We start from the raw sequence: 13,225 nt of genomic DNA, 5'->3' as shown, positions 1-13,225 counted from the left end.
CCTGCTGAAGATGGAAAGTGTCTGTTGAGCTATTCAGGATATTTTTTAATCTTCATTACCCAGTATTTGGCCCCAGAACCTTTTTGCTGTATGCCACTCAAACCTTCTTTTGGATACAAATTGATTAATTAGTGAATGGGTTTTTTTTTTTTTGTTTTTTTTTTTTTTTTTTTTTTGTCAGTGTTAGTCAATACAATATCTTAGTGTTAATCAATACAATATCTTAGTGATTCAAACCCAGTTTATCTCCCTAACATTGCTCTGGGTTGAAGAGATATTCTTATTGCTGTTTTCACAGAAGGACAATGAGGAAGTGAATTGCCATAAAAAGCCATATGGTTGTTTCTAATGTCAGTTTTGTAATGCCTAGTTATTTACCTGTTAAAGGTTTTGTTTTGGGTCTGTGGCTTTGCTTTTAATTTTTATTTTTGGTTGGACTGAATGTCATCAGAGCATGGAATTAGGAACTTTGATTTCTGTTAAGAGTCTGTAGATAGCATGTCAGAGACCCCTCTTGCAGGTTGTATAGAAAATGGTGAACATACAGTCTGTGGCTGTGTGTAGAGATAATAGTTTAAGTGAGTTGCAAAGTTTCACAGAGATCATAAGAAAGGTAGAAATAAGATCAAATTCTCCAGCATGACATTGAGCTAGTTCAATGGCAAGTAGTTATCTTGTTTTTAATTTAATTTTTTTTTTCACTTTTTAACTTCTGGGACAAATGAGCCAAGGGTCATACATTAAATAACTTTAACTCAGAAACCCAGACTCCTTCAAGAAGTGCTCCTTCCTTGGATGCAAGCTATCTCTTGGTTTTTCAAGGAAAATCCTGTGCAAGAATGACACACAAATTCATGAAGCTTTTTTTTGGTTTTTATGGGCTCTTCACTTCAAGCAAGACATTGAGGTGCTGGAGTGTGTCCAGAGAAGGGCAATGAAGCTGGTGAAGCTCTAGAGTGTGTCATATGAAGAGCAGCTGAGGGAGCTGGGGTTGTTTTTACCAGGAGAAAAGGAGACTTTTTTGCTCTCCACACTACCTGAAAGGAGGTTGTAGTGAGGTGAGGATCAGGCTGGCTCTTCTCCCAGGCAGCTAGCAACAGGATAAGAGGAAATGGCCTCAGGCTGCACCCGGGGATATTCAGGTTGGACATCAGGAAGAATTTTTCACTGAATGTGTGGTATGCATATTGGAACAGGCTACTCAGGGAGTTGGTGGATTCACCATCCCTGGAAGTGTTCAAGAAATGACTGAACGTGGCACTTAGTGCTATGGTTTAGTTGGCAAGATGGTGTTCAGTTAAAGAATGGACTTGATGATCTTGGAGGTCTTTTCCAAACTTAGTGAGTCTACAATTCTATGATACTAAAAATCAGAATGTGCAAGTAATATCAATATCATAATGCATGGGATTTGAACTTTTAGCAAGAGGAGTGCAACTGAGGTTGCAGTTCTGGTCATTTTAATTCAAGGGAGGGATCTTGTGCTTTTAATTAAAATGAAATGCTTATTATCAAAAGGCTGGGCATAGTCAGTGATTCTCCACTTGCATCCTATGTCTGAGAGGAACCACTGCAGGAGTACAATGCAGGAGAACCGATAGGTGGTTGATCACTTCAGCTGCCAGTCTGTAGCAAGATTCTGTTGTCAGAACTGAGATTTGGGTTGGGTTTTTTTGTGGAAGTTTTTAACTTGGGAAATACCGGTGTATTTTAAAAGTGAAAGATGACTGACAGTTGGTGTTGGAAGTGGAACCTGAAATCTCGTGTTGAAATGGAGGTGATGAGTTTCAGACAGTTGGAAACACTGGAGTTTCTAAATACAACCAACAGAAGAATTTGTGTGTGTTAGCAAAAGGATGTCTTCTCATTTAATGTTGTGCTATATTGGACAAACTTAATTCATGCTACTTCTGAGATTGTACTGTTTGTTGTTTTTTAGGGACAGGGGACTTTCTTTAACAGGTTTCATAATAAACTCTGGTTTCTGTTCTATGCAGGAACAAATTGAAGACCTCCAAACAAGACTGGCCATATTAGAAACAAAAGATCAACAGCTAAGAAAGGAAATTGAAGAGCAAGATGGGTTTATTCAGTCACAGGACAGTGAACTGGCTGCTTTACTTGGCTGCGTTTCTTTGAGAGAGCTGCAGGAAATAAGCAAGGCTGTGGATGACACTTTGGCATCCTCCTATCGAATTCCATTCAGTCTAGATCTTCCAGGAACAATAAAGAGGTATTTATATTTCAATTTAGATGTCGAATCTTGTATCTTCCTCAATGCTCTGCTGAATTGTCTGTCGGTTGTTTTCTTCATAATTGTGCCAACCAATTAGCTGGATCGAGACACTTTAAAATTTTCTAAGAAGAGAATTCTAGTATTGATGTACCTTCTCAGGAAGGAAGGGTTTGTAGTTATTTAAGGTCTTGCACTTAAAGTTCTTTTATGGTAAAGAGGCACCTACAGAAAGCATATGTGGCCATCGACTGTTAACACCTATCTGTAAGTTACACTATTTCTGCTTGTTAACTAATGGATTTTTTTTTTCCCCCCAGTTTGGTAATGCAATAATTAAACCACATTTTTCACAGCCTGAAAGTGTGTACTAGGCACCATTCAAATAAATATTAGAGATGCTTCTTGTTTCAGTGAACTTCTGATCATAATGAAGTTTAATGTGATGAATGTTAGGTTCTAACAGTGGACTCAAGGTAGGGGGAAATGGATTGTTATGAATACTTCTGGGACATCTACAGTTAAATGCTCAGCATATGGTGCATTTAAATGGAATAGAAGCTACTTTTAGTAACCTTTTGGAAATAGTGTCATTTTTATTTACAAAAGCAATAGAGGCACTCAGGGTCTGAACTGTAGTGGATGTTGATGATGGGACTCTGAAAATGATACTGCTGCTGTGTCACCATATGGAAATCAAATTTCTGTTTATCCTAACTTGCTTTTCTTCCAGATAAGCAATAACTATGTTGCTTGCAATTTTTTTCCTCCCTTCATGTTTATTGGATTTAGTTTGGTTATATTAACATTCATGAGAAATTGCTGCTCATGTGTGCTAACTTATACAGGTGTTTTTTTTTTAAAGTCAGCAGATCATTTCATAGAGAACATATTCCTCTCTCTTGTCATTTGTTTAAATTTTTAAATTACGTTGTGGGAAATAGTTTCTTGAATTAAGTTTAGCTTGTTTCAATAGTATCTTAACCTGTGTTTCTGAGATTGAGGAATAGAAGGTCTCAAGCAGTCTGTCTGAGAAACCATGCTTTGATTTGAGTTTTCTTAGTTTTGGATTTGGAAACAATGAAAGAATATATAGAATTTTTTTTGTCTCACTTTGCTGATGCAACATTTGGGTTGCACTTACCTCTTTGGTAAATTATTTAAAGATGAGTTAAATTAGTACTGGTTCAGGAGGAATTGGCTCCAAGTTGTTCACTTATTAGCAGCACGAATAACCCGATCACTTAAGGGAAACTAGGGATTCATTATTCAAAGTGAGTTCATAACTTAATGAAAATTGAGAATTTTTTTCCTTTCTGTTAATTTTTAAAAGCTGCAACGAATTAAACTTTTATAGTCTAGTTTTGTTTGTTGATTGACTTTGTGTCACCAGGGTCAATGGTCAGGTGCTTCTGTTCTCATTGACATAGCTGGAGCTATGCATAGCTATTGCAAGTGAGGACTGTGGTGGATTGATTTTGACTGGACACCAGGTGCCTACCAAGCCTCTCTATCACTCCCCCTTCTCAGTTGGACAGGGGATAGAAAATAAGATGGAAAACAAGTTGTAGGTCGAGATAAGGCAGTTTGCTTGTGTGCATGAAATCTTTTGCTTTAGCTAAAGGAATAAAACCCCAAAATTTTGTTCTCTACTTCTGATCACCAGGCAATGTCCAGACACTTCCCTGGAAGCAGGGCTTCAGCACAGGTAGTTGTTCCTCTGGAAGACAAAGGAAAATAGTGAATGCCCCTTCTGCTTCCTTTTCTTAGCTTTTATATCTAAGCAGACATCAACTGAGTCAGCTGTCCTGGGTATGTCCCCTCCCAAGGTTTTGCCCAGCCCCAGGCTGGTGGTGGTGGTGGGTGGAATGTTGAGGAGACAGTGCTGATTTTGTGCCAGCACTGCTCAGCAGTGGACAAAACACTGGTGTGTTAGCAACACCTTTCTAGCTACCAGTGAAAAGCACAGTGCTGTGAGGACTGCTCTGGGAAAAGTTACCTCCATCACAGCTAGACCCAATACAGGATGCAAAAATGCTGTTTTGAACTGCACAAGTAAACACACTTAGGCATCTGTGACAGCCTTTGGGAACAGTTTAAATCTCTCATGTCAGGTTATAGTTGGGTGTTCTTGTCAAACCCCAAAGACTTTTTTGACCAGAGCTAATAGCACTGATGTACATGTGCACCTATGGCATGATCGTGTGGAAGACAGTCCTTGGTTCAGGATGTGGAAGTGCTGCATTTAATGTCCTCTCTAGGCTGATTGGATGTGAACCCACAGATTCAAAACAAGCTCTTACTTGCCAAGGGTCTCAGTGTCCTGGCAGGGAGTGTGCTCCACTCCATCACAGTTTTTAAGCTGGGATATACTGTAGCCAGAAATGCAAAACCAAAATTCTGACAAAAGGCCAGAAGTCTAACAGACAAGAGAATATGGACTCTGAAAGTAGAGAAGTTTAATGGTTATAGCAGCTAGATGAGAGACACCTGGTTTGGTCATAGTTATTGAGGGACTTTGCCACATCCATCAATTAAGTGCTAATGTTTTTTGTTGGTTTTTTTTTTTATTCTTCCTCCTTTCCAACTTAAAAGCAAAGTGAGCTGGTAGGAACATGTCACAATCTAGCTGCTGCAGCCTTTCAAAGGTACCATTTGCTGTCTGTTCAGCAGCTCCTCTCCTCTCTGCAGGAGATGGTGGTTATCTCTGAATTAAAATCTGCCTTGAATGTTGCATATGCTGTGTCTACTGCTCTATTGGAAAATACACAAGCTGTCTTGTGAGCACAAACTGAAATTTCCAGTCCAGCTGTGAGACTCCACCACTTCACTTAATCATGTGGCCTCTTCCTTGCTTTTGGTTCTCAAATCTCTCTTCCCAAACCACTTACTACTTAGGTAGCTGAAAGTATCCCAGAGCTGCACTTGCTGGGTGGTCAGCAGGCATATTTCCAGCATGGGATCTCTACTATTTCTTGCTTTCAGGGCAGTCTCTGTATTGAGAAGGGCTGAAGAGAAGAAAGTGCTCCTGCAATGATTGCAGTTAAATTTTAACAGTGAGACTTCGTTTAGTTTAACAGTGAGTTTAAGCGATGGGTGGCTTCCTTTTAAAGCTGTGCAGTTCATCATACCTCAGGTACAGTGACCTTGTGTCCACATCCAGTCATGTTCTATTCTCTCTTTCTGTAAGATGAAAAAGCAGCATGCCAATAGTAAGATATTTGGTGTGGGTGTACTTCCTGTGTGCCTTTGGGCATCGCCTACATTGCTGTACAGTTATAGAATGATTTAGGAGGTCATGTTAAACTCCTGCTCAAAGCAGAGCCACAATTTCCAAGTGAGATCAGGTCAGTCAGGGCCCCATCCATCAGAGTTTTGCATATCTTCAAGGATTGAGATTTTGCAGCCCTGCCTAGATATCCTGCGCTTCATCACCCTTCCTGTGACCTCTTTTTCCTGTGTGTCATACCTAGCCAGAATTTCCATGGTTGTGACTTGCATTGGCTTATTCTAAACCAGTCTGTCTTGTGAAAGAAGTATTGTGTACTAGGCAACAGGTGAAAATATTCAAGTAACTCTAGTTCAGCATATTAGTTTTCAGTTCCAAAGTCTTGGGATATTTCATCTGAAAGAGGTTTTTCTGGAAATGTATGTTTTATTTTTTGAATAATTGCAGAGGAAAAAAAAGTTTTCCAAAGTTGGAGCCATCTGTGTGAGAAATAAAGCTAATACTCATGCAAATGTACTAAAGGTCAGTGCTTCTGTAGAAAGTCATTCAATATTGATGGGCTGTAAATTACAAGCTCCTGCCTATTTGGTTTCAAGATACTATGTATTTATTCTAACAGCGTTGTGATAGTCAGTAAAGCACTGCTATAATGTGCTTTTGCATAATTGTTTGACTACATGAATTTCATTCAGCATTGGAGTAACACAGGGCTAGTATGAAGCATCTCTTAAGATAATCTGTGCTATAATGAATTGTATTCAGCTCACTATAAAATATAAATTACTTTGCTTTTCTTCAACTAAATGCTATTAAACAGCAACACATTGAAGGAAACTTCAGGGAACATGAGAGAACATATTAAATGAAGAATAGTTGCCAGATATACTTGTGAAGAAGTAATAAAGCAAGTCAATGTAACACTGGCATGAGCATTGTTTCTAAGCTTATTTTTCTTGTCAAATGTTATTTTTTGGGAATATTCATTGTTTTTTCATGTTTGATATGCAGTGAACTTTTTGAAAACAAAAAGCCTTTCCCAATAACTATAGCATGCTTTGAGTTTGAAGAATTGAAAATATTAGCCATGTTACCCTAGGACCTTTCTTGAGGGCTGTTGGAAGATGAGGTTAAAACCTGCTGGTTAATGGGCAAATAAACGTTTTGACAGGGAATTCTCATTGAGGTTGAGACCACAGAATTTGGTCCTTTTACTCAGTCAGACAGGCTTGATTGCTCTTAGTAAGTTAAAGGGTGTAATAATTATTATAAAATGAGGAAACTGCAGGGCAAAAGCTCAGTTTGCATGCATGGGGTTGCGTGGAGATGTGTTTAAAAGGTAGGTGAAGCTGGTGCTGTGTGCACTGTGACACATGCTAGTGTTTTAACTGAAGGCAACTTACCGAAATCAGAGGGAAAGGGGTCTGAGTGTTTGCGTGAAGTAGTTGCTCCCAGAGACTGCAAAAGGTAACAAAACATATAATTTTCTTATCCTCTTCTGAAGTGGTCACCATTTCAGAAAAACATGTTTTTAACTAGTGTAAGTAGAGTTTTCTAATTATAAAATAAGGCCATGTTAATTATTTGACTTATTCACTTTAGTACCTGTTGTTTTCATTTCTGTGTATTTCTGTGTTTCTATGCATTTCACAATAAAAATTGGGGAAATCTGTTATACTTCAGGTCACATTTAGTTTCATTTAGCGTTTTCTTTGTTTTATCCATATCTGCAGATGCACATGTCTGTGCAACATGTCATCCTTAAATTGCACAGTTCCATCTGGACTATTGTCTGGGCACCGATTGCTGGCTGAAAGAAAGAAATTCAATTAAATATCTTTCAAAATATTTGAATACTTCACCTCTTCTTCCACCTTTCCCAAAGAACAAGTTTTAATTAGTAGGAATGTGTGGTAAAGTGGGTGTGTGCGATCTTCTGAAGATAGGGAAATTATCTATTCTGTTTGTTAGTTATTATAGTATGGCCAGTGGTGCAAAGGAACTGAACTTCAAGTTTTATGCAGTTGTTTCACTCTGCTTTAGTGATGCCTGGGGCTCATCTGAAAAAGATTAATTTGAAGTGAAATAAAAATGCTCAGGGGGGTGTAAGCCTTATTAGTTGGAATATGCTCAAAGCATTCAGCAACTTCCGTTGGGGGCAAAGCCTGATAAAGGCAAAAAAGGTGTTTTTTTTTTTTTTTGAGAAGTTCATATACTTGGGAAAGACAAAAGGCATCTACATAATTTCACATACTAACTTAGGAAAGTGGCATTCAGAATGGGCTGTTGTGTTTTGTCACTAGGAAAGACTGTTTTGTACATTTTTTGTTCTTCAATGTGTATGTCCACATGAAATTTCTAGTCAAAGTAGAGGTTAACAAGCTATGTGTAATCACTGAATAAGTCTAAATGCAGCTATGTTTGTTACCAGCAGCCTTTCAACAAAAATCTTAAAGTAGCAAACCAAATTGCAGTCTATCCTTTCAAAAGTGTATCTTGTTTGCTAGATAACATGCAGTCTGTCCAGGAAACTCCTTTTTGACTATGTAGTTTGAGTTTGACTTTTTCTGTGTCAATGCTTACATACCAAAAATATTCTTTGGGAATAGGAGAGTAGTACAAATATGAAGAGCAGAGGGATGAAATGGCATTAGAGCATCAAAAAATTTCTACTACAGTGCACAGGTTGCTAATGTTTTGACTTTTTGCTGGCCCTATGTGTGGGGCAGCAGAGAATTGAATTGTAGTTTTCATGCTAGATGCTTTTTGGGTCTTCAATTCTGGATTTACTTCTTGAGTTGTTTGAAGTTTTTTTTGTTGTCTGCACTTTTTCCTGATATTACAACCTTTGTAGTGCTTAATTACAAGTAGAAAGTGACATTGGTAGGTTAGAAGCAAAAGTAATCTAAGGGGTTTTGGGTTTTTCAAAGATGTTCCTGAATATTTTCAGCAGTGAATCCTATGTTGTTTTATGAGTTGGACCATGAAGACTTGAATGGTTTAGCAGACCTTGAAGCACATGTCATCATTATCTAACTTCTTCTGGTCTCATTTGGTGCTGGGGAGATTTTAGCTGGCCTGGCTATACATGGGGCAGATTTCAGCAAGTCAGTGTTGCTTTTACTGTCTCCTGCAATTTTATTTTCTTCTGAATCTTCCATTTGGTGGCTGATTTTCCTGTGTAGCATCAAGTGTCTGCCCTGGGAGGTTGTCAGTAGTCCTATGGTGTTCCCATGACAGAAGGGCTTTCTGCCCTTCTGCCCAGACTTTCCTCCTGCTGTTCCTACCTGGTAGCCACTTGCCTTCCCTGATGCTGTTATATTTCACTGCTAGTGGTGTAAGCATGTGTGTTTCTGTGCATGTGTCTAATCTCTGTAATATTCTTGCTTCTGTGGCGTTTGAGAGGATAAAGCTTCTGGGCTCTTTCTCTGTACTGTTTCCTGCTTTTTCTGGCAGATTTTCTTCTTTTTCCCCTTAAGAAATACCTTCCTCTGTCACAACTACACCATACTATCTGTCCACATGGTATTTCTGTGAAAGATCAAAAGTCCAGGGTAAAGATAATATTAAAAAGGAATGCAAGTAAGTTAAATAGATAAATGAGACATGAGAGCTTTCCCTCCTTTGTTTCCCTTTTATAGATATGCATGATGAAATGACTATCTTAAGCTATTGGATACATAGACAAAACAGGTAACTTGTGCAGTGTCCACCACAGCTGGAGCTTCATCACCAAGTAATAGGAGTGAAGAAGAGAGCTCTGAGTTACCTCACTAGTTCAGTTATTTTAGCTTTTCAGCTCTGCAGAATTGAAAACCAGTGTACCATGTGAAGAAGTATTGCACAGCCCCAGAAACTGCTCTCCCTGTTGTTCACTTCTGTCCCAGTCATAAGCTCTGGGCATGGGAACCTTCTGACAGCTTCAGTTGCCCCCTAAGGCTTGCTTGGTTGACTTAATTTCAGTCCATGATAAGTTATATTCTGTGACATGAGGACAATGCACAGGTCACTTTGAGTATTGCCTTACTGCCTTGACTTAGGGCCCTTTCATGCTGCTCTGATTTTATTTTTTTAACAGCTTAACCCAGAATTCAAAACTGTTCTCTGTTGTAGGAAACATGTCTTTGACTATGCTACATGAGATGAACCAAAATATGATTACAGGGTTCTTAAAATATAGCTGATACTACTACTGCTATTATAGCTAGATATAACAAAGATGGTATGGTGCCCTGTTTTTTTAATTGTAGTTCTCTTGTTTAATAATTCAGTGATCATTTTATTCTGTGCACTACAGCTTCACAAAACCTGCAGCAGTGTGCTTGCAGCAGATGAGCAGAACCAGAGAGGATGTTCCCTGGCACCTGAGGAGGACTCTGCCCTGGAAAGATCTCCTGCCCTGGGAGGGACTGTCCTCACAGCCAGCTTCCTCTGCCACAAGGGAAGCTCCAAATTTTTTACCAAATGTCATGACCCAGCATGAGTCTTGATAATAGCATTTGTCTCATTTGCAGCTAGTGCCACAGCTGGGTTTGTGTTTTGATGAGGCCATCATGTCAGTTTTCTCAAAGCAGTTGTCTATAGTCTTTTGTGAGAGGCTTAGACAAGTCACAGGTGAAAGAAGTGATCATCGTCTTTTGGGATCTGACTGATTAGGACGCTCAGCTTTCTTTTTGTAGATAGATAGGTATTTTCCTGTCCATTTTGCCTACCTAGGATTAATTTCATTCCTTTGTTCACTGCCTAGGACTGAAGGATAAATTCCATGGGCAAGTGGCTTTGTTTCTTTTTTTTTTTTTTTTCTTCTCACTTGTGGCGGCAACTCTAGAAGTAACTGTGTACTGAAAGCCTGACATGCCATACAGTGTCTGTGCTTCAGGACATGAAGTGAATTTGCTTCCTGCAAAGGTGCAAATGTGGCTCAGAAGTTCATAGTGACTGTGATCCTACTGGAGCTGGTGGGGACCCCTGCTGTAAGGAGGAAAAAGGGCTTCTGCCAAGCCTGCTCCCACAGTGTAGGCACTGGCCATCCTTGAGAAGAACAGGGAGGGTTAAAAACAAAGTGGGGAAAGGAGGAAGTGAGTCTTCCAGCTTGGAGGACAGAGCCACTGCTGACAACCTGAACGATTTTGGAGCAATCTTAGATGCAGTTTTTTGTACTTCCAAGCAGCATTATAGAGGGAAAAAGTCCCAGCAGAAAGATGAGTAACCCTTGCTTGAGTACCTATGTGTGCAGTTTAATGAGGAATCTGGTTTTCTCTGCTGAGCATCTGGTTTCCTCTGCTTGCTTGAACAACATCCAGTGGGACGTAGCAGCCTATAAAGCCCAGGCCACATATGTGCTGATTCCTCTGGGTATGCATGCAGTGAGATTTATTTCTCTCTAGGGAAAAATGACCAGCTGTCCTAATCAATGTATGATACTGAATTCATTTGTATATAATAAAGAGAAACAGCCAGCAACAATATCCAGGGACAGACTCAGTCAGTGAAGTAAAATGGATGTTATTCTTAGGAGAATAATTGCAGCTGCTGCAGGCAAGGTCTAGTTTTTGTGTACTCCAGACAGATGTAGCAGAAGAACGGAGATCTATTGATACATCAGAAAATCTGGGGAAAGTATTAGGTAGGATGTGACTGAACTGCTCTTGCAGGTAGCTGTTAGATTGTGCTGTTCTTTTCAGTCTGATGCTCCTGTTTCAGATAGCAACTGAAGCAACAACTGCCACAACTGTCTTGCAGCAACAGCTGGCAGAAGAATGGTAGGAAATACAGCACCATGCGAATGGCTGGTTGAAACAGACAGCCAGTTCGACTGCCTGAGTGGTGTGGTATAGGACCAGAGGAGTTCTCAACACGTGGCAATAAAAATTGAGTTTGGAATCATCATTAAAGATGCCAGCAGCATTTTCACGTGCCTGTGAGCTGACTGATTCTGTTGGAGTGATTTTTCTATTAAAAAACCCCAAACCCCTACTGAGATGCTGCCTTAGCCCTTCTATTGTGGGGATTAAAAAAAATAATCTTACCACTCTTATAAAAAATTGTGAGGTGTCATCTAATGCCCTGATTTTTCTACAAGTCTCCTAATTGAGGCTAGTGTCTGCCAGCACTACAGCAAACAAAAGTTGTCTCAGTTTAGAGTTCTTGTGTATGTCAGAGGTGGGGAGGATGATGGGTTATATAGTCCAGTTCATCTAGATACAAGTCTGTGACAGTCGGCGAAGACAAGTGCAGTCACCCAGCAACCCCCGAGTCACTGGAAAACCTTATTGGTAAGATAAGGTTATACAAACATTGGGAAAGTGTATTTCTAGTTCTGATACTTGATAGATTCTGAGTGGAGAAGCACATTTGTTGAAGCAATCCTTGACGTGAAGAAATACTGCTCTGCAAATGACAGCTAGAAGAAAAGCAAATTGCTGGAGCAAAATCAGCTCTCTGATGGCTCAGAGCTAGGTGCATAATTTTGGGTTCTCATTCTTGTTCCTTGGAGAGCTCTGTAGATTGAAATGTGCAGAAGGTCCAATGCTCCTGCACCTGAAAGTACATCTCTTGATAATTTTTGTCTCAGATCAGATTAATTTTTGAAGTTGGAAGCTTTCCAAGGTGAGACTTTGCATTTTAGTTCTAATTCAGGTGGCTAGTCCTTGCAACTGCTAGAAATTTCATTTTCAGTATGAGTTAAACACAACTTTTCTCTCTTTCTATTTAGTGTCAAAGTCCATGCCTCAGGAGCAGTGTCAGGTTTAGATAGAGAAATTGGATTTTCACCACATCAGTTCAGCAGAAATTTTGTGTTTTTATAATTATTTAACTTGCTCTCTCATCATACAGAAATTTTCTGTGGGCTCCATTATCCAAGGAAAAGTCAGAGTTTGTTTGGAAAATCCTGATTCATGTTTAAAGGATGATTTTGCTTCCCACTATGGAGATAGCCTTCTGTGAAAATCTCATTGTTTAAAGTCCCATGGATTATTGCACAAACATGAAAAGGGACTTGTGCTGGACCAACAAATTGCTTTCCCAATATGATGATACTCAGATACGTAGCCCAGACAGGCTTATGAACAGATCACATAGAATGAAAATTTTGTAAGCCAATGACTTCCTTGATTAGATAAAATCAAACTTTGTGGTAGAGAGCTTAAAAAATAAACAAGAAATGCTGATTTACCTTAGTGCATTTAATTCATTCTAGCCCTGAATGTTCCTAATTGAGAAGTATAGGACTGGCAACACCCTGTAAGTGTTGTCCTGGTGGAAATCTGTACCTGGCACCTGCAAATAATGAATCTGTTGATTTTATTCAAGAAAACATTGGATACAAGTATGTTTTCTTGTTTGTTTGGTTTTTTTTTGTTGTTTATTTGGTCCTGATTGTACATATCTAGCTTAAAACTTTGCCTTGTTAAATCTAGCTTTGTTCAAAAGAGCTTTTTTTGACTGATTTGTCTTCACAACTTTGAGACATAACCATTGAGGAAACTGTAAAAATACAAGGAAGTTATTGATTGTTTGATTTGAGTTTATATTGTGGACTTCTTCCTTAAAGGCCCAGTGAAGTCCCTAGCCTTAAGATTTTTGGTGCATTTTTGCCTTGATGTAGGCTGTAGCAGATGTTTACACGAGATGTTCCCCAAGTAGCACTTCTGATTTCTTTTGCAAAGGACTGGACAAAAGCTTTTTTGGAAGGTCAGCTTCTGTTTGCTGTTAAAACCCAAGATTACAAGTGTAGGGCTTGGCTTATATGTTTTCATCTTCTA

The 13,225-nt window shown here is 39.2% G+C and overlaps 1 protein-coding gene across 1 annotated transcript in view; it reads left to right on the top strand.

Annotated features, from left to right (window-relative positions):
* Positions 1–13,225, top strand: part of LOC103798275 (disrupted in schizophrenia 1 protein-like) — a gene marked incomplete at both ends in the record, with an annotated part of 112,802 nt that overhangs the window by 6,013 nt on the left and 93,564 nt on the right. Inside the window, one exon of the mRNA XM_009070528.1 lies at positions 1,998–2,233. Within this exon, the coding sequence (XP_009068776.1) occupies positions 1,998–2,233 (236 nt within the window). The remainder of the gene's footprint in view (positions 1–1,997; positions 2,234–13,225) is intronic.

This window comes from Acanthisitta chloris, unplaced genomic scaffold (genome assembly GCF_000695815.1).
Source record: "Acanthisitta chloris isolate BGI_N310 unplaced genomic scaffold, ASM69581v1 scaffold13032, whole genome shotgun sequence".
Taxonomy (NCBI): Eukaryota; Metazoa; Chordata; class Aves; order Passeriformes; family Acanthisittidae; genus Acanthisitta; species Acanthisitta chloris.
This window is presented reverse-complemented; position numbering and strand designations above follow the sequence as displayed.